At 40.2% G+C, this 22,379-nt stretch overlaps 1 protein-coding gene across 1 annotated transcript; it reads right to left on the minus strand.

Moving 5' to 3' along the window:
• Positions 1 to 939: 939 nt before the first annotated feature.
• On the minus strand, positions 940 to 22,323 carry RAB2B (RAB2B, member RAS oncogene family). Its single transcript, XM_075276685.1, has 8 exons — positions 22,168 to 22,323; positions 10,039 to 10,110; positions 9,380 to 9,447; positions 9,010 to 9,092; positions 5,711 to 5,803; positions 4,031 to 4,142; positions 3,880 to 3,948; positions 940 to 3,786 (listed from the first exon to the last, which is right to left on the minus strand). The coding sequence occupies exons 1-8, from the start codon at positions 22,211 to 22,213 to the stop codon at positions 3,685 to 3,687; spliced, it is 645 nt and encodes a 214-aa protein (XP_075132786.1). The 5' UTR covers positions 22,214 to 22,323; the 3' UTR covers positions 940 to 3,684.
• Between the last annotated feature and the right edge of the window lie 56 nt (positions 22,324 to 22,379).

The following is a 22,379-nucleotide window of genomic DNA, read 5'->3' on the forward strand; positions in this document are numbered from 1 at the left end:
TTAATGGATGCAGCCCGTGCGCAGGGGGTTAAGCGGCCAGATGCCGGCACAGGCTGTGTGCCGGCTGCATCCGTTCATTCCTACGGGAGCATGCTATTCCAAACGGCAGTTCCGAATAGTACTCGCTCATCTCGTTAGCTTTTCCCACAATGCTTGGCCAGTAGCAAAGCATTGTGGGAAATAACCTCCAACCTCGATCTCGCCTAAAAAGATTGGGATCACAATCGTTAAATTTACTCGATCGCCGATCGGAATCCGATCCCTCAACGCTAGTAATGATCTTTGCAGCCAAAAATCAAAATGTGGTTTTTTTGGTTGACTAACCAGAGGGGCAGTTCCTTTTTCACACAGAACCAGTTAGTTTTTGATACATTCAGTAAAGGAAATAGGACTGTACATTTGGCCAAAGTACTATAACTTGATGTGATAAGCTAGATGGCCAGGTCAGTGCAAGACAAGAAAAGCAGGCCGAGTCCATAGAAACTGCTATCACTGATGGTCTTTCATTACCTTTCACTGTTAGGGTGCATTCACACTGAGTAAACGCTAGCTTATTTTGTAGAGTAAAATTACACTTGTAAATTTTGCTATCCCATTGACTTCAATGATATTTTTTTACAAGTGTAAAAATACGCCTGTAAAAAATACGCCTGTAAAAATACGCCTGTAAAATGTCATTGAAGTCAATGGGATAGCAAAATTTACAAGTGTAATTTTACTCTACAAAATAAGCTAGCGTTTACTCAGTGTGAATGCACCCTTAAGCTTCTGCTGGGGGTCTCATCTCTTGGTATACCCTAGTCTGTGGCAATTGCAAGGTTTGCCTTATTCTTAATGCTACCCATGCCGCTACGCATTTATTATGCCAGTTCTATTGTTAAAGGGAATTGATAAGCTTATGATGATATTAGAGAGTGTATACAACAAACATTTCCAAAAGACATTAACATGGGAAAAAGTTTATTAACACATTCATTGGCAACCAGAAGACGAATACATAAAGCGGTATATACTTTATGGCATCCTCTGGTACCTACCTACAGGCATTAAAGTGCAAAACACAAATTAAAATTCAGTACATTGAAAAAAACCCAAAACATTTAACAAAACCCTGCAAAGACAGAAGAATATCATACAAATAAAGATGTTTTTTTGCAAAAAAAACAAGTTTCAGTTTGTATATACATACAAGTAATCAATAAATAAGACAGACGTGTAAAGGCAATCTGAGTTAACATGCTATGTTTATCAAGGGAATTACTACTAATGTTGTCCATGGGGTTTTCCAATGAATCCACCAGCATTCATTCATTGACAGGATCGGTCCTAAATGTATTATCAATATCAAAATGTATTATCAATGTATTATTAATATCGTTAAGGGTCCAAATGCAGAAACTCCCAGTGAAGATGCAGGACCTAATAGTTTCAAGGTGGTCTCTAGAGATAGCTAAGAAATGACTAATAGGAGATAAGTCATACGGCGCTCAAAAGAAGTCTAACTTATTTTTAGTGACGTGTGAGGGCACTGATCCATTATACATTTATTACAAATCATATCAATATATTATGCATGCAAGTGAACGGAAAACCCCTTTAAGGTAAATTCAAGTAATGTTGGCCACAAACGTGACAACTTGCTCTCAATGTTATCCTTGTTCCAATAGTGGTAAAAAGTGTTGCTCATATTTGAGACATTTATGACATTCACAGGATATGCCATAAACGTCCCTTAGATGTAGATCTCACACGTGGCATCCACATCTATCTCGAAAACGCAGTCCTTAAATCCTGCATCACGAATGCAGTGAATAGAGAGTACAACGTGCTTGTGCAGCTTTTTTTTTAGTGGCTTCTATGGGACCTCCAAAAATAGCAAAACAGGCGAGCTTGACTAATCTCTGAAGTCTTATAGAAGGGAATGGGAAAAGCTGCACATACAGCAGTGAATGGAGAGCGATTTTGTGGTTGGGGGCTCCAGTTCTCGAGGTAGATGTGAGCATCTATGGGACATATATGGCAAATCGACAGAATACGCCATAAATGTCCCAAAAGGGAATAGCCCTTTAAATGAGTAATCAACTCCATTTGATGGAAGGCCCATCTTCAATAATAAGGTCAGTGAGGGTGCCACACCTGGATCCTCGCTGATCAGCTGTTTAACAGGCGCTGCATGACCTCTATTATTTACATCGCATGCTGGGTTTCATAGCAGCCATACTATGCAACATCTTTGTCTAATTCATTTCTATGCCATGAAACAGAGCGTGTGATGTAAGCAGTGAGGATGTCACAACCCATTCCAACAGCTGATCAGCAGGGGTTTCGGATTTTGGACCCCCACTGATCTTTTATCCAGAGGAAAAGTCATTTATGAAAAAGAGTCGGTTAACCCTTTAACTATCAAGATGCAGGTTCTTAAAGTGACATACACTGTAATTTATGTACAGCAATGGGAACAATTTTCAAGTGCATTTCTGCAAACATACTTTCTTTTCCATTAACTGATTTAATGCTCCTATTCCAATCTTTAACACCAATAAAAAGTTAAAGCAATTCCCATATCTTTTATAATTGATATAACAAAATCTTCATAGCTTTAGTAACCTGGATATAGCATAAAATAAGAGTGCTTTTATATGTTTCCATCCATGACCACCTTCAGATGTAAATAGTGGAAAGTGGACTGTTTTTAACCTATGCATCCCCACTTGAAACACAAACTGCACTATATCCTCTAATTTAAGGCTAGGGCTACATGGCAACATGGGTCATGCGAAAAACTAGTTTCAGACAAGTTGCGTGACCAAAAAAAAAATAATAAAAAGTGCCACTTGTTTACACAACTATGTTAGATCTGCGATTTAGCAACTCACAGCTAAGATCATGATGAAGTCTCAGTTTCAATTTGAGACTTGTATTGTAGGCTATGAAAAAGTCACATGCGACTTCCAACCAAAAATCCAACAGATCTGGATTGTTTCCAGTTTTCATGTTGCAATGTAACCACTACGGAAATGATTAGATGCAATATTGATACGCGATCTTCATGTTGCATAACACATGTCCTAGCCTAAAATCTCTTGCTCCACATAAGTGCGTTACTCTAGAGCCCATCATCAAAAGTTTGTACCTACAGAATATGCAGTACAGCTGCAATAGGATGGCGGCACATTCTTGAAACTGAAGGCCATCTGGTGTCTAGCAGACATAATTCATGTACCCTGCTCATATCAAGGCTGATCCATGAAATCTGATGGTTAGCATCGTCACTAGGATTGAGTTGGATACCAAGCTTCCACTAGCATTCATTCTGTGTAAACAGTGAGCCAGGCAGGTATATATTTGGTTGTAAATTCCCTTTGCAGATCCACATTCAGTATAATAACAGTGGAATGTGAACAGATTGGTTTTCTTTTCCTTCATTTAAGTGGTTTGCAATATAATAGTATTAATACCGCTAGTTTTTATAGAAACAAATATTTAATAGTTGCTACACTGAGCAGGAGAATGAAATGACACTAGGACTAGAGAATAATACCTCTCATGTGTGCATTGAAATAGGAAGAGAGGCCAATAATTTAAATAGGAAGAGAAAGACAAAACACTAAAATAGGAAAGAGGCGCACAGATAGGATGAGCCGGAAATTGGACCCCTTCATCTTCAAATGTAACCCTTTATCCTTAGCAGCATCCAGAGGAACCTCTCCCTTCTGCCTGGCTTTGTCGTGCTCCCCCTAGAGGCTCAGTTAATGATTGCTGAGGTCCGACCTTTATCCCGTTGGCCTTTAGAGAGAAAAAAAAAAAAAAAAAGTTTAAACTAGTAGGAGCTAAAATATGTGAGGAGAAGGAGATTTCCGTTTTGTGACCGTTACTTACCTCATTATTTACGTCAAAGAGCCCAAGCTGAATTTTCTTGTAGATTTCTTTGGCAGTACCGATAAAGGCCTTGGGAGAGAAAAAAACTAGATCAATTTAGAAACAAAAATAAGGAATTGAATCTTAGTTACCCAATTTGTCTGACTGTTACCTCTTCCACATTAGCTGCAGTTTTGGCAGAAGTTTCCATAAAGATCAGCCCGTGTTCCCGGGCAAAAGCTTCTCCTTCTTCCCTTGTAACATCTCTACGGCCTTCCAGGTCACTGTGAAATGGAAGGATGAATATGTGTTACACAAAGTACTGAGGAAGATTGGGCAACGTCAGCTATGGTTCCACAAGGCCATATGCTTTATTAAGCTGTAAAAATAATATTATAATAATATAATATTATAAAATGGTATGTCCACTCCGTAATTCTGACTATCGCATTATCATCTTACTAGGAAGAGCCTCTGGTTGCACTACATCTATGGCTTAACTAACTACAATCTCAGGTGCTCACAAGTTATACATAGGTTCTGGGGATATTATCACTCCTTAAGGAGAGATCACCTTCACAGGTATATGGAGACTTACAAAAGCAGTTTTCGCTCCACTGGGGGATTATGAGAAAAATATGCAAATCTGTTTTCCAAGATGTAAATAGAAAAACAGTGCCTCTGTTTGCTGCCCTCTAGGGGAAGCCCCCTTAAACATCATGCACAACTTTTTCAACAAGCCTTAATGCTATGATGCGAGGTTTAGCCAAACTCTAGAGGGCAGCAAACAGAGGAACTGTTTTCCTATTTACATCTTGGAAAACAGATTTGCATATTTTTCCAAGTTATACATAGTGATAGCAATACATTCCATGATCTCTCAACGTCTGCTTAGCAAAACAATGGTGCTAAGAATGACACCAAGAAACCGGGGTTTCAATGACTGATTCATTCCATTTGCATGCCAAGTAGATGCCCTCAATGCAGTATTGGGCAGTGCAGAGTATGGCAAAGACCTGATGATCTATTAAGCTGGTCAATCTGAACTTTTGGATGTTGGAGGATAGAACAGAACAGTTGTGCTATACAAGAGCTCCATCCAGCCATTTACAATGTACACCCATCTTACAAACTGCAACAATACAAGGGCGCCTGGGCAAAGAATACTCTTTAGGGATTTGAGAGATGAAAATTTCCTCCTGATATTACCCATGTAAAAGACTATATCCTAATACATTCTTTTCTGATGTAAATGCTCATGATTTGAATAGCTGCCTCTTCTTCTCAATATGTGCAAACAAGTAGACTTAAAAGAAGTTTTCCCAAGAAAATGAATACATTAAATCTACAACCAATGCAAATATGAACATCTGGTTTGTTCGTATACTTAAATATCTTGCATCAGATTAAGGTTCCCAGCATACCTCTTGGTAGTCCAGTTGTATTCTTATGTTAATACTGGGTCTGACCAAGAAGCACCAATTAATCTGTGGTCATACATCTACAGATGCAGACCATAGATTCTGAGAGTTGCTGGCTTCCCTGCTTGTGATCATGCTTATTCAACAATATTTCCTAGATCCAGCTGAAGAGTATTCGGAAACCTCAGCTTTGCAGACAGAGAACTTCTGAGCTATGTAGTCTGAAGAGCAATACTTGGTGACTACCCACAGGAAGGAGTTATGCAGGGATTACAGGTGGAACTGCCAAGGTCCAAACAGTGCCAAGAACAATCATTACATGTAAGAAACTAATAATATTACTGGCAGACTTGGGGATATAATTATAGAATGCCTTTTGTTATAAGATGTATGGGGAAAAGCCTACAAAAAAAAAACAAAAAAAACTGCACCTTTTGTTTCCAATCAATATGATGACCATGTTGCTGCTGGAGTGCTGTCGAGCATCTTCCAACCATGAAGTGAGGTGGCTAAAGGTCTCCCGCCTGAATGTGCAACAAAATAAATGACAGTTACTGGTGCAACATTGAGAAAGAAGGTCTAGATAAAGGAATAAAGCAAACCTGACAAAGTAACAATAACAATAGTTACCAATCTATCCAAGTGATAATTTACTTTGGTGGAAAATAAAACGAAAGACAGACAAGAGTATGATCGTACGTAGTAAACTATATATTTTTTTACTAATTAAAATAAGATATATTCGGTTTTATAGTGTTTTTGATTCATGTAGTAGTTTTATAAAGTCTACTTTCTGTACATCTGACAATACCCTCAACTTATAACAACTAATTCTCAATTCATAATTTTCTAGGAAGAATAACAGAAGAATGGCACAATGCAAAGTACTATGGAAAAGATGTTCTTTCATTGTTATTTCATGAAGTAGACAAGCATTTACTACAATATAGTATGTGCACAGGTTTCACCAATGCTCCATTTGCTTCTAGGGAGCTTATAGAAAGCTCACTCTTCTGGATATAGAATGCAGTGATCTGTCAGTCCCATACAAACAAATAGAGTGGTGATCATGCATGCCCACTACTGCTCCATTCACATAGGAAACCTAGGCTTGGTTCACATCTGTGCATGGGTTTCTGTTCGGGAGTGTTGTCTGCTTGTGACTTCATACTTAGTACTTCGTCTTGGTGCTAAATTTTAGTCAATAAGTTTTGTATTTAATTACGAAAAAAATAGGATTTTTTTTTTTTTTTTTTAAATATGCAATTTAAATTTTTAAATTAAACTGCTTTCCATACAGCTAGTCATAACACTCAAATTAGAAAATTTCTGCTTTATGTTGGTGTCAAACTTTAATCACCCTTTATTTTTTTTATTTTATGGACATTATAGGCCTACAAGTTAAGGCCTACAAGTCAAACAGCAATTTTCAAAATTACCAACCCATTTTTCAAAGGATTAATTCAGTTCTGAAGGGGTTTTGAAAGCCTCCTGTATTAGAAAACCCCATAAATTTTCAAAACTGCACCACTTAAATAAGCCAAAAAAGTGTATACAAAGTATCTTAAACCTAAAAGCATTTCACGGGAATTAAGACAAATGGAGGTAAAATGTACACGGTTCAATTTTTTTTTTTTTTTACTAACATTTTTATTTAGCCCTACAATTTACATATTCATAAGGTGTTAAAGGCGAAAATGCACCACACAATTTTCTATACTGTTCTTTCTTCTACCATAGTAGCACACATATGAATGTCAAATGGATATATGGGCACACAGCAAGATGTGCTCAGCTCTGAACATGGATATTAGAGGAAAGTGACAACCATACTCTATGTAACGGCTGACACCCACTAGGCATGGTACATACACAGCTTGTGTGCGCACCATGCTTCTGCTGTAATAGTACAGCGGTTTGCAGGAAGTCCTCCCCAGCGGCACTGTACTATTATAGCGGATGATGGGATGGAGTTAATTTGTACTCATCCACTGATTCCAGTACAGTTGGAAGTTTTCTCTAACCCCCAAAGCAATAAGTGATTTTTTGGAGCCCTATATGCCATTTAGACTCCGTACGATCAGGCAGAAGCAGACAAGGGGTGCGATTCTGAGCTCTGACACTGTCCACCTCTGATTGGAGCTCTGACTCGCACTCCTTACCTGCTCTTGCCCAACACCACCCACCTGACAGTACAAAGCCTAGGTAGCAGCTGAAGTTCCAAATTAACAGCATCTCTTACTTGGGAATGGTGGGGGCTAGAGAAAAGAAATTCCAACTGTACTGGAATTAGTGTAGGGCACCTATTAACATACCAAGAACTGGAGTTGGCGAAAGGTCCTCTTTTATAAGCTTTAGTGGCAGAAATGCTGCAGATTTGCTACAGATTTCACTGCAAAGGATGAAATCTGCAGTACATAATTGAGATACTGCAATACAGGTCAATTTCTGCACGCTTTGTGGACCAATGCATGCAGATGAGATTTCTTAAGTCTTTTAGGACCAATTTAGGTTTTCAAATTTTAGTCCCCACCTTCCAAAACCCATAACTATCACAAGGGTGAAGCATATTAAACCAGTGACACAGTTCTATAGGTCAGACTCACTAGGATTCAACACCCTTTTTCCTATGAAAATTCAAGCTGAGAAATTCCTATATTTCACAATATGAAAATGAGCAGCCTGGAGCACCAAGAACAGCAAACTTGTGCCAAAGTGCTACAAGGTCAGGCCATTCACGTCAGCCTGACCTAACTAACTTTGTTGCTGATTTAATATGCTTCACACTTGTGGCAGATTCCCTTTAAAGGGGTTTTCCCATCTCCCCGTTTCAGCATTCTGCCTTTTGTCTCATCTTCTCACTTCCTGAACCTCCACCCCCCCCTCCCTTCTGCTTAACAGGACACTAAGATGAACATAGAAAAAGACGACTGCTTCCCATCCAGATTTTCAAATAAAATTTAACTTTTAATCCATATTGTTAAAATACAGAGACCACATAGGTAAGTGAAAAAAAGATCAGAAAAAAGGTGAGCTGCTTCCAAGAGTCACACTATTTATGTGCTAGGACACTAAGATATCACAATACTTATGCAGATGAAATAATATGCAGATGCTTGTAGAGAAGGGGTTCAGTGTTATCTGTGTGTTTACATAGAGAGATAACAGACAATTAGCTGAACCGCAGAGCTGTAGATACCAGTGAGTGACATCACTTATCCTACAGCGCCTCGGTTATGGTAACGCAGTGTAAACAATGGGAGAAATAAGTTCACATACCAGGCAAACAAAGCAGCATTTCTAAAGCAATATATATAGGAAAAGTCTTTAATTTACTTAAGCTACCAGTATAGATAGGATCCTTGAGATTGGACAACCCCTTTAAGGCTAAGGCCACAGATTTTGAGGCGGTTTTTGAGTCAAAGCCAGGAGAAGATTGAGTAGAAGGTAAAAGTACTTCCTATATTTTTCCCCATTTCTTTTGTAGCCGTTCTTGGCCTTGGCACATAAAAACAACAACAACAAGCTGCGTTTCTGCATCATGGGGCCTCAACCTAAATCTAATTTTTATTCTACCTGCATTTTCATTCACTTTGCGGAGTATGTAAAATGTTGCGTTTTTTCTGTGGTGGTTACACAGTGGCCAAAAACCACCACATTTTCATCCCATCTGTTCCATCCTTAAAGTCCCCTCCCAGTGAATAAAGGGTCAGGTTATGGTTGCACTTACCTAGTGATATCATACACAAGCAGTGCTCCTGCAGCACCTCTGTAATAAGAACGTGTAATAGATCGGAAACTTTCCTGTCCGGCCTGAAATTAAAAAAAACACACAAGCATAAATTTTTTTATTTTTTTTTTGAGGCAACCAATGCATCAATAATACCTACAGTATTATATTTTACGAGTTAACTGGAGACGGACAAATAACCGACAAATCCAATAATTCAGAGCTTCTGTAAAATCGCAAGATAATATACAAAAGTGCTTCAAACATCCCTCCAAATAACAAATTCATGAAGCCATAAGGATTTCCTGTGGCTTCATGGGAGCATCATTAACTCTACAGCACTCAGAATAAATTTGTTACTCCATCTCACCGTGTCCCATATCTGCAATTTAATGGGTTTTCCATCAATATTGATCATTCGGGCTCCAAACTCAACTCCTGGGAAGAAAAGAGAAATAATTCGCCAATGATGTGCAAGTTTTTGCGACTAAAAAGAACATAGTAAAAATAGCACGAGCGCTCTCACTTGTCACATACATTAATGAGGTATTAATACATCAGTTCTTCTGGGGGTCGCCATCAGATCAGACATTATATGCTTATCCAGTCAATATACTATAAACTTATGCCATAGGAATACTTTTTTTTTTTTTTTTTTAAAAATCAGATAATTTTTATTAACAAATTTTTCTTAACATAAAATTAAACAATCGACAAAACAACAGCAACACAATAACAATTCAAAGTAAATATGGACACAATCCGACACATAAAGAGGGGGGGGGGGGGGGGGGAGTCCATTAGGACCCCCCGCTCATAGGAATACTCTTATAAAAACTGATACTAGACGAAATACGTGTTTAGCACAACGTATGGGTAACAGGGGCTAATGTAGAACTGTTGCGTACAGCAATACTGCATATGTGATGTATATACACAATTGTGTAATCATGAAAAACGCACATCACAAAGAGAGCTTTCAAAATAAATGCAGAAAATGCACATCACACCAAAAATCAAATATTTCACCTATTGTCAAATCGTGGACCGGCTGAAATCTCTTATCTGTAAACTGCAGCAGTAGACAGGATTTTCCCACCCCTGTAAAATAAAAATAAAAACACACAACAAAACATGTAATTAATTTTATATATATACATAATAGGGACTGTTGTATAGCACACATAACACAAGAGTGAAAAGGTTTCAGCTAATAGATGTTGGGTGATGGGTGTCAGACCCCAACACATCTTACATTAGTGATGCATCCTTAGGACAGTCAATATTTTTAGCCAAGAAACACCGTAAAATAACTGACTTTTCTACTAGTAGTAAATTATTTCAGGAATTTCTCTTAGGGTGGGTTCACACTACTGTTGGTTATCCATTCTGATAGTCTATGCTGTGAGATTTTCATTTTTACAAACACACCTATCATAACAGACATTAGCGGATACTAACTGATGTTAATGTGTCCATTTTTTTCCTGACCCATTTAATGAACACATTAGCATCAGTGTCTATTAGTGTCTGTTTTTATACTGTCCATTTTTTTGCATCTGCTTTATGAGCATGTGCAGAAAAAAACAAAAACAAACAAAAAAAAACGGACAGTATAACGGACGCCTATCCCTTAGGGGGCGTTCACACTACCGTCAGTGTCCGACCGGTAGTGTCCGCTCCTAGTGTCCGTTCAAAATCTGGCACGGACATTAGGAGCGGACACTAGCTGTGTCCGTGACACTTGTCATTCATTTAAATGGCGATCGGGTGCGTTCTTTTGCACTCCGTGCCCTTCCTTCACTGTCCGCTTGTAAAGATGTCCGACTTTTCAAGCGGACAGAAAAAAACCTACATGACGGGGGCTGTCTGGAATATATTATCATTTATGTAACATGGTCAATTGGCTTAAAGATAATCCTTTAATAGTCCCACCATGGGAAAATTCAGTGCGTTAAAGCAGCATGGGTTATATAGTAATATAAATTCAAGAAAGAGCACATACAAGCTCATAGCAGACAGAAAAAGATGCTAGGAGTCATAGCAACTAAGAAGAAAAAAAAGAAAGCCTAAGGATTACAGATGAGCGAGTCTATTCGAAATGGCCATTTCGAATAGCACGCACCCATAGGAATGAACGGAAGCGGCCAGCACGCTGACTTTGCCGGCAGCTGGCTGCTTAACCCCCTGCGTGCCAGGCAAAGGCTGCATCCATTCATTCCTATGGGTGCGTGCTATTTGAAACGGGAGTTTCAAATAGTACTCGCTCATCTCTACTAAGGATCATTTAGTTCTCTGTGCGGAGTGATCTCTGCTTAGCCTGATGTTGATTATACAGCCTGATCGCGGTTGGGAGGAAGGATCTCAGATAGCGCTCCTTCTCACACTTGGGGTGAAGAAGACGGTCACTTACAGTGCTGCCAAGTGCTGTCACGGTCTCATACATGGGATGGGAGTTGTTCTCCAGCATGGAGCTTACCACAGACAGTGTCCTTCTGTCACCCGCCACCTGTACTGGGTCCAGAGGGCTCCCCAGGACAGAGCTGGCCCTTCTGATCAGCCTTCAAGTCTATTTGTGTCCCTGGCTGGCATGCTACTCCCCCAGCAGGCCACTCCATAGAAGATGGCTGATGCTAACACATCCTCCTGAGCAGGTAGAGCCTGCTGTGACCCTTTCTGTGCAGCACATCCAAGTGATCAGCCCAGTCCAGTTTATTATTGAGGAGCACGCCCAGGTACTTATAGGTCTTTCATGTCCTCGGGCACATGCAGTTTTATATACCGCTAGAAAGCAGACAGTGTGCTGAAGTCAGTCCATGTCCTTGGGCACATGTGGTTTTATACACTGCTAGAAAGCTGACAGTGCCCTGAATTCAGTGCACTGTTGACTTTCCTGTTATGTGCCCCAGGGCTGGAGATATCAGTCCACTGTCAGAAGGGCGTTTGTGACAGTCTAGCTGGGCTGTGAGGAACGCCCCTCCCGATAGTACTTGTCCATAGCTCTGTACTGTCAGAGGGAGTTTTCCTTACTGCCCAGCTGTAAGGAATGTCCCTCCCGACTGTACTTGTTCATAGACTATTACTAGGGGGGGCGTTCCAAACAGCTCAGTGTCATGGCTTGGTGGTAAAAGACTCCCCCTCTAACAGTATAAAGCTATGGATTAGTACTGTCGGTAAAGAAGGGGTGCGATCCTCACGGCGCAGCTAGCCTGTCAGGAAAGCCCTTCTGACAGTAGGCAGAGATTGGTGCCAAAACCAACAGCACTGATATCTCCAGGCAAATAACGGGAAAGCCGACAGTGCTCTGGGTTCAGCTTTCTAGCGGTGTATAAAACCGCATGTGCCTGAGGACATGAAAGTACATCTTTAATTACACAATGGTTATACAATACTGAGAAAGATTGTCAACCAAGGTCTTGAAGATTAGAGATGTGTGAGGAATGCGGGGGAGATCACAAAACATTGTTAAAAACACAGAATTCTCAGAAATAGCTGGAAGCTAGGAGACTAATGGAAGAATTCCAGAAAATTCACTCAGAAAAAGATGCCACTTGGCCTGAGTGGATATCCTGGTTAAATCCAGTCAACAGATTTACAGGACTAGAAGGCTGGATTTCAGGAATTCTCCATTTTATCTTGTAGGGGTGCCTCCTGATACTAGTAATATTCATTTCAGTGAAAATTCTTTTGATGATATGCAAAGGGATGTTAAAGTGTAAATATTTTTCAGGAAAACCTGAACTTGAACCAGCCTCTTCAGAAAATACCCATTCTATGGTGATGCTGATATCTAAGGGAGCGTTCACACTACCGTCGGTATCCGACAGCTAGTGTCCGCTGCTAACGTCTGTGCAAAATCTTGTACAGCTAGTGTCCGTGACATTTTGCACTGATTTAAATGGATATCGGGTGCGTTCTTTTTCTGTCCGTGTCTGTCCTTAGCTGTCCGTTCCCAAAGATGTCCGACATTTCAAGCGGACAGCAAAACTTGTGCCACTCCTGTGGGGAAGAAGCTTTGGAAAACCTTACTAACTGCATCTACTGTGGGAGCCCATTCATCTGAGGAACTTCACAGAATATTCATTCAGCATATATAGTGGATTTATATATTAAATCTATTTACATGAATTTTTATATAATCTCTATAACTTTATAGTATAATAAGACTGACTGCTCCTCTAGTAGTTTATTCTTGTCATTTTTGTATGGGTACCATGGATGAATAACATCTTAGAAGATGGAGTAGTGGAGTCACCTGGACAGATGCTGGCATCCCTCAATCTGTGAGAATTAGTATTCTCATACTTTGAGTAGGTAGGGTGATTCTATTCACTATTCTGTCTGCTTATTCACCAGTGGTCATAATCTAGCTTGACAAACAACTCTAGGATTTATCTTCACAGGGCATTTCTATGACATAAAGGAGTGCCAGCACCAGGAGCTGAGAAAGAAGATAGAGTGCTAAGAAATGTAAGTACGGAGACGAAAACTCACCACTTAGGGCGGGTTCACACCTGCGCCCGGTCTCCACTTTGCAGGTTTCTGTCTTCTGCCCGAGAAACTGGACAGGCAATGGAAACCGGTAGTCAGTTTTCAAACCTATTCGCTTGAATGGGTTTGCAAAGTGACCACCCGTGAACGTCTTCTGCCTCTCCATGGCGAAACCCTTTTTTTTTTTAACCGGACACAAAGTCGGACATACAGGACTTTGTGTCCAGTTAAAAAAAACAAACAAACCTGGTTTCACCGTGGAGACCAGAAGATGCTCACAGGCGGACACTGACTGCCGTTTTTCCATCTCCTGTCCAGTTTCTCAGGCAGAAGACAGAAACACAAAGCGGAGATCGGGCGCAGGTGTGAACCCGCCCTTACTTCATGTGCCCAGATTGTGTGGGAACTTGGGGCATTTTACTGTGAGAAGGGCGCCATCATACTATGTAGGGGAATTTTATTACACAAATGCCCCTTATGGGCAGTATTTGTGATACAGGGATTATGAAAAGCATATTGAGTGAGAAGCGGAGGAGGAAGAGGGAGCATTAAGAGACAGAAGAGGTAGGCCAGAAGAACAAGGGTTTGGGAACTGATCAATCTGGAATCACATAGTAGTTCCAAATGTTTGGAGAAAAAAAAACATTAGTATTTGATTTCATATTGTAAAAGGTGAATTCAAGCGAGGGAACACTGTGTAAATTAAAAAGAAAAAAAATTATTGATTTTGAGGGGATGGTCTTAAAGACATAACTCAAGGGGAAAAAAAATATAAAACAAACACCTGAGTGTTGTTTTTTTTTATCCTTAACTGAAAAAGAAATAAATGTATTAGTGGCGGTCCAACTCAGGTACAGTGCTCACATGCTCTTCTTATGGGATCATAATCGCAAGACCATGTGTACTGCAGTTTGAATGGAATGGATATTAATAATAATAATAAATTTTATTTATATAGCGCCAACATATTATGCAGCGCTGTACAATTTGTATTAAGAATACATCACTTCATCATTTCCTGATGAAGTGATCTGAGTTGTACCAAAACCTTGCCTTATAACATCTTTTATTTCAGCATAACTTCAAGACTGCTATTTTGTTTCTCCTACTGAGAGTAATACTATATAATACAGTTTAGTGTATATCACAAGTGCCCCTCCTTTAAGAATGTAGAGTAAGATGAGGATGGAGGTTGTGGAATGTAAACCATCAGGTGGGAGGCATCCCGGGAAGATAAGGAAGCGGTGAAGTTTATACAAACTATATTATTTGGCAAGGGCAATATCAACTAAACACAGAACTCTCCATGCCGCAGGATGAACAAAAGGGAATCATTTCTAGCAGGCAGGTAAGACAACGCCAAATTGATTTTCTAAAGCTTTTAAGATGGTCTTCACTATTGCACTTCTCTTCTAATTGGGCTTATACTTACTAAACTCCGCCGTCTACAACGTGTCCTGAATGCAGCCACCAGACTCTTCTTTATGTCAAACCAGTACAAATGCATCTAGCTAGTGTTAGTCACTGCACTGGTTGCCCATCCATCACAGAATACAATATCCATAGTGCTGCACCCCCCTATACCTCCTCTCTTGTCATTGTTTACCCCTATAACTATCCTCTCCGGTCTGCTAGTGACCATAGACTTGCATCCTCTGTTGTCCAAACATCCCTCTCTCGTCTCCAAGACTTTTCTTGAGCTGTCTGAAACTCTTTATCCCAGACAATCAGATTAATACCCAACTACAGCAACTTCAAAACTGCCCTAAAATGACATCTGTTTAGGCAGGTTCATCACATGACCTGATCACATTGTTTCGCACCTCTGCACACTACACTAACATTTGTTATCCTAATCCATCCTTCTTCCTCGTTTCCTCAGATCCTGCCCCCTCCATCTAGAAGCTTCAGTTCGATGAACTTATTTATTAAAAAAATGGCTGGACCATTGTAGCAAACAAGCCCTGTTACCTCGTGTCCCCCTATTTCCTCATAGAACGTAAGCTCTTGTGAGCAGGGCCCTCACTCCTATTGTTTGATGTTTATTTCTTTGTCACATTGTAATGTCTCATATTGTCAGTTCATGTGCCCTCTGATTTGTAAAGTGCTGTGAAATATGTTGGTGCTATATAAATAAAGTAATTATTATATTACCACATAGAAAGTAGTACCATTTAGATACAGGTAAGACAATGCCAAATTGATACTAGAATGCTTTTAACATTATGGACAGTTCACCATATAGAAAGAAGTACCATATAGATATAAGGTACCATAGACAAACATGTTCTATCTCAAGGAAAGGACAAAATAAAAGTCTTGTATGCCAAACGCTAGGTTCACACTTGTAGACTTGGTGAGAAACCTACGGACCCTATAGACTAGAATGGAGTCCGCTGGGTTTTCGCTGATTTTAAGAGGTATCTGGAAAAGACTGCCCAAACGCTAGAGTGAACCTAGTGAAAGTCTATTTGTTTTTTTCTATACCTTTCAGGAAAGAGATTCATGAAGAGATTTTATTATCCAAAAAAACCTAAAATTTTTTTGGAATCGGATCCTGAGGCTCCGGATTAGTGCAATGAATGGGCCTAGTCCGGAAGAGGGTGTGTCTTCAGGCTGAATCGCGAGGCAACTCGGCCTGAAGAATGAGCATCTCGCTTTTTTCCGGGAGCCGTTTCTTCCGGATTTCAATGGGAGCCGTCTGTTTGGTGAGGATTTTGAGGCAGATACGGCCTCAAAACCCTGACCAAAAAATATCCGGTGGTGTAAGAGACCGCATTGAATATAATGTATCCGCAATTGAAAACCCTCAATTGCGGACCATTTGCGGACTTACATTACGGCCGTGTAAGCCTAAATGTTCTGCAGAAAATAGAACTTAAAAAAAAATACATAAACACTCAATAGTAACCTTGTTCTTAAATACTTCTATAAAAAGAATAATTTTTTTTCTAATCTGGTTTTTGTTTTTTTTGATTGAAGATTTTCTTTATTCTACTTTCTGTATATGATTATAAGGGCAGCCGTCCTGCCACATATCTCCTTTGCTCTGTTAACAGCATTTAGTGAGGAGAATCATTGTGGTCTATGGAAGAGGTTTGTACCTATCACCCACGCTCTCTGCAGTGAGGAAGAGGAAATCATCAATAGAGGATGTAATGATGGGCGACTATGAGTGTTATCTGTACAGGTGTTATCTCCTCCTTTAATGTCATCATATTTAATGTAAATGAGGTGACTGCTGCAATGAAATCTCCTACAGAATTGGCAATTGTTAGTCTATTATTAGGCTTAGTGCCCAGAGTAAAAAATACTTATCTACATATACGTAATATATAGATAGTGACACGGAAAGTTAAATATATAAATTATCAAAAGTTTGGTTTTTTTTTTGTTTTTTTTTTAAACATGTTTATCAATGAGTTATTTTGGATGACACATTTTCATTAAACAGGTGTGTCTTATCAATTTAAAGGCGTTATAAAAAGTACAATATATGCATACATTTAACCATATATGGAAGCGTGAAAGCGCCCTTTCCTTCACTTGGTTCCTTTTTTTCTCAGTTATTTTTACTCGATTACGGCTTCCTGTCAGTTTGCACTTTCAGTTAGATACTGCTGTTTCGGTAGTATAGCTTCAATGCAGTGGGAGGTAAGATGTTTTACTGAGTCTTCTTATTGTGTACATTTCATTTGTCTTCTAAAACCTTAAGAGTTATATTTGAATACAGTACAATAATCGTGGTAAAATTCTAAAAATGAAATAGGCCTGACTAACATTACAGGATAGAAGCGATCATTGTGATAATGTGTATTTAAATAAAGTGGTTATTCAATTTTCTTAGGATAGGCCAACACTGTTAGATCTACACAAGGGTAACGGCAGAGATCCCCTCAGATCCAGTGTAATGTTTACAAGCATGGTTTTGGTACTGAATCGTTGTCCCATAGACATCCATGGGACAGATCTGCACACTGGTACAATTTGTACTGCTAGTAAACACTGCAGCTTTCGGCATGTAAACATTACTGGAAGCCAGCCTGTCCTCAAACAGTAGATCTGTAGGGGAGTAAGGATGGAGCATAGAAACTGGATAACCCCTTTAACAAAACCCTGTATATATTAACCAGGCAATCGTTATTATTGCCCCCTTTAGAGAGTATTAAATGTAAATTAGCTTAAAAACAACAGCGAGTGAAGTTACCTTCTATGCCCACCTATTACATTCACGTAAAGAAGTTTACCAACAAAAGCAACTTATTCCCCAACTACATGAGTGATGGGTTGGAGATCGGTGGGTATTCATTTCTGTGGGATTGCAGGATATAGCTGAGCGCTGTACTTCAGCAATCTCCCACAGAAACGAGTGGCAGTGCATGTGTGACCACCAGTGTTGACATTTTGCTCTTACTTTCCATTGCAGGTATACATTGGGAGTTCTTCCCGACCTATATCACTGCATAGCCCTACAGTAAGATATGTCTCTCACAGTTAAACATTGTATAAAAAAAACCCCCCAAACCAAACAAAACAGATCCATTTTTACCGTAAGCAAGGTACAGAAAAGAGCAATTTTATATTTTCTTATGTAGTTATAAAGCCTTCTTTTGGCACTTAAGTACAGATTGTTTGACATGTATGATGAATGTAAATTTGTGAACAGTGCCCTAGCATGTACGGTTTTAAGTAGACTAATGATTTCCTGGTGACCATGTAAAAACTTTCTTATATAGTGTTGTTGCCTTATTCTGTACAAATAACGGGGGAAAAAAATCATATGGCCTTAGTAGATCAACCTACTGGGCATTCATAGACATTACCAGTTGAGGTTTTTATTCTGTGATAATACTATATTTCACATTAGGGTAGAGAGTGCAGGGCCACATTTTAGATAGTATTTCAGGTCTCAAATTTTCCACTTTTAAGCATCAATCTCTTTAGGCCTTTGGTTACACAACTTTGAGTCCATCAAATTAGTGTTCATTTTATTAAAGAGGACCTTTCACCACTTGGGGCACATGCGGTTTTATATACCGCTAGAAAGCAGACAGCCGGCTTTCATGTTCTGTGCCCCAGGTGAAGAGCTATCAGTGCCAGTACCGTAGCTGTTCAGTGTCAGAAGGGCGTTTCTGACAGTCAGTCAGGAACGCCCTTCCTCACAGTAGCGCCTATAGCGCTGTACTGTGAGAGCGGTGAGGAACGCCTCCTCCCCTCCTGATAGTGCTCGTCCATAGACAAGTACTGGGGGGGGAGGCCTTTTTCACCGCTCTCACAGTGCAGCGCAATAGGCGCTACTGTGAGGAAGGGCGTTCCTGACTGACTGTCAGAAACGCCCTTCTGACGGTGAAGAGCTACGGTACCGGCACCGATAGCTTTTCACCCAGGGCACAGAACATGAAAGCTGATAGTGCGCTGTATTCAGCGCACTGTCGGCTTTCAACAGGTATATAAAACCGCATATGCCGCAAGTGGTGAAAGGTCCTCTTTAATAAAAAAAAATTAAAAAAATCATGTCTAGGTAAAAAAGTCCTAGGACACAGCTCATATTTTGCTAGCAATTCTTATACAATTTTTGATCCCCTAACATCTGTTGCACAGAAAAAGACAAGTAGTTCAATTGCATGCAAAAGACTGGTATGTTACATAAACAGGCTGTCAGAGGAAACATTTTCTTGAAAGTAGTGACCAAAAGAAGGAAACCTTACTTCTAAACTATTTATACAATATTCTGAGCAACCAGAATTTCCTTCTACACTTCTCTAATTTAGGATCCAAAGAAGCATTAAAGATGACCTTTCACATCTTCTGTAACTGAACTTATGCAATAACTAGCTCTGGAGTTTTGAAATGAATCTTTTTCTAGGGCAGTGGTTCTTAACCAGGGTTCGATCGAACCCTAGACCCTATGCACGGTTCATTTTGTGTACCAGTAAAAATACATATACCTATGTCTTGAATTTGGAAATAAATCATATTTAATTTATCACTAAAGAAGGGTTCGGTGAATGTGCATATGAAACTGGTGGGTTCAGTAGCTCAAACAAGGTTAAGAACCACTGTTCTAGGGCCAGCAATCCACTCCAAAATGGAAGCACCTATGAGCCATCCGGAAAATAGCGCCCCAGTCATCTGTGACTGAGGCTTTGGGGGGTTAATACATAAAACAGTTGAGACCCTGTGGCTATAGCGGCAGCCACCCAGCTCCTGAGCTGCCGCCATATTTAAATACCCCACGTCCACTGCAATAGACTAATCATCCTTTTACAGATGGACTATACTGTGTTAAGGTAATGGGTGATTAACAAAAAAAAAAAAAAAAATCAACCAGAATAACCGACCACACTTCATTCCCATTGGTTATTTTTGTTATTACAATATTTAATAATAACTATACCTAACTGGCATGGCTTACATATTGTGCATAAATGTAACTATACCTAACTGGCATGGCTTCCATATTGTGCATAAATGTAACTATACCTAACTGGCATGGCTTCCATATTGTGCATAAATGTAACTATACCTAACTGGCATGGCTTCCATATTGTGCATAAATGTAACTATACCTAACTGGCATGGCTTACATATTGTGCATAAATGTAACTATACCTAACTGGCATGGCTTCCATATTGTGCATAAATGTAACTATACCTAACTGGCATGGCTTACATATTGTGCATAAATGTAACTATATCTAACTGGCATGGCTTACATATTGTGCATAAATGTACCGTATTTTTCGGACTATAAGACGCACTTTTTTCCCCCCAAATTTCGGAGGAAAATGAGGGTGCGTCTTATAGTCTGAATGTGGGGGGAGGAGCGGATTTACAGCATGGCCGCGCTACTGCCACCGCTGGTTTTCTTCAGCGGCAGGAGCGTGACAATCTGCAGGCCCCGGCAGCTAAGACACTCCCCGGCATCTGCTGTAATAGACCGGCGGATGCCGGGGAGTGTCTTAGCTGCCGGGGCCTGCAGATTGTCACGCTCCTGCCGCTGAAGAAAACCAGCGGTGGCAGTAGCGCGGCCATGCTGCAAATCCGCTCCTCCTCCGCAGGTCCCGGCAGTTTAAAGTTAGCCCCGGGGCCGGTCCCCACCGGCCCCATACCTTTAGTGATGCAGGCCGGCTCCTGCACGGCGAGGCCACAGGAGCCGACCTGTTCCGATGACAGCCGGGAGCCTAATGAAGACTCCCAGGCCTGTCATGGCTATATATTACTATCGCGGCTGGTCTAGGACACTCCGCGATAGTAATGTATAGAATCTCCCATAGACGGCAATACACTTGTATTGCCGTCTACGGGACTTGCAATCAAATGATTGCAGGTTCAACCCCCCTAGGCGGGGGAAAATAAAATAGTAAAAAAAAAAAAAAAAAAAAAAAAAAAAACACACTTAAAAAAATATAATAAAAAATAAAATAAATAAAAGTTCACCTCCTTTCCCTAGAACACATATAAAAGTATAACAATACTGTGAAACATATACATTAGGTATCCCTGTGTCTGAAAATGCCCGCTCTACTAATATTTTTATGTACAGTGAACGTCAAAATCAAAAGTGCTAAACCGCCGGGTTTTTCTCACTGTTTTGCCTCTGATTTAAATAAAAGGTGATCTAAGCAATAAACATTTCCCAAAATGGTATAACTAAAAAGTACACCTGGCCACACAAAAAAAACGCCCTATACATCCCCGTACAGCTGCAGGGTCACCTGTCAATGTGGCCTTGCAGCTGTTCCAAAATTACAACTCCCATACATTAAATATTTTATCATTTTTTGCCTGAAAATTTTTTTTCCCTATTTTTCTCCTCTAAAACCTTATATGCGTCTTATAGTCCGAAAAATACGGTAACTATATCTAACTGGCATGGCTACATTTATACAGCAGCAGAATTACTAATGGCCCTTCTAGGACAAGAAGACTGATGTGGTCCGCCCTTGACGAAATTTAGTTGGACACCCCTGCCTTAGGGGCAACATAGACAATACTCCCTCAAGACAGCTGTGAGGAATCAGGTCTGGTAGACATTACACAAAGGAGCAGCATCTGCTTTCCATTGCCCATCCTGTGTAAACAACATCATCCTCAAGCACAGTCACATTGACAAATAAAATTAAGAGTTACCCCAGGACTGTAATAAAACTTACATATTGTGCATTAGTTTAAACTGGACCTGGGGGTGCCGGGCTGGTTCCAACCAACTAGCACAGGAATAAAGATGCCAGTGAGAGGATTGACTACAGTACTAGTTCCATCATGTCACTTTCTATGGCTGACAATACACTTTGGGAAGAGAATGTGGCAGAAATACACATGAGATTTTTCTGAAGTGGATTACTGTCCTGTAAACACACTTTTAAGGATCAAGCCTAACTACATATGGTGCAATTCACTGCCATCAATATATTATCATTCAGCATGCTGGGAAAGCTGGGTGACAACACATGAGGTCAGCTCATAAACAGATTTTTTCAATGACACACCTTCCTGCACTTCTAGTACTGCAATGTAAAGTGCTGAACGCCGCAGAACATACATAGCTGTAGTGGACAATGCAGGTCCTGCCCTGCTGTGGGATGAGGCTTTGTTACTGGACACCCTGTATACTCTCCACTATACAGTATACAGACAGTACACAGCACATGTCCTACCACGCACCTGTGTCCCCGATGATTATGTACTTGAATAGATACGCGTATGACATGACTGCAGTCCAGCTAGACAGATGATAACGGAGAGGGGACAAGACGTTCTATCTGCTGGATGACTCCTCTATGCTGCAGGTGGAAGCCTTCTGTCCCGAGCTCCGTCTCTATTACTCCAGGAAGTGTCAGCCTATTGGCTAGTTGAGGGGGGGCTAGCCTAGCTCC

The sequence above is a fragment of the Leptodactylus fuscus genome, chromosome 1, assembly GCF_031893055.1.
Source record: "Leptodactylus fuscus isolate aLepFus1 chromosome 1, aLepFus1.hap2, whole genome shotgun sequence".
In the NCBI taxonomy this organism is placed as follows: domain Eukaryota; kingdom Metazoa; phylum Chordata; class Amphibia; order Anura; family Leptodactylidae; genus Leptodactylus; species Leptodactylus fuscus.

Excerpts from the sequence above, each read along its gene's own strand:
- RAB2B (XM_075276685.1), bottom strand. The coding sequence starts at position 22,213 with ATGTCATACGCGTATCTATTCAAGTACATAATCATCGGGGACACAG. Across the intron at positions 5,804-9,009 it reads CTTGTGTATGATATCACTAG|GCGGGAGACCTTTAGCCACC; the intron begins GTAAGTGCAACC and ends TTGCACATTCAG. Across the intron at positions 3,787-3,879 it reads TCTTTGACGTAAATAATGAG|GCCAACGGGATAAAGGTCGG; the intron begins GTAAGTAACGGT and ends TTCTCTCTAAAG.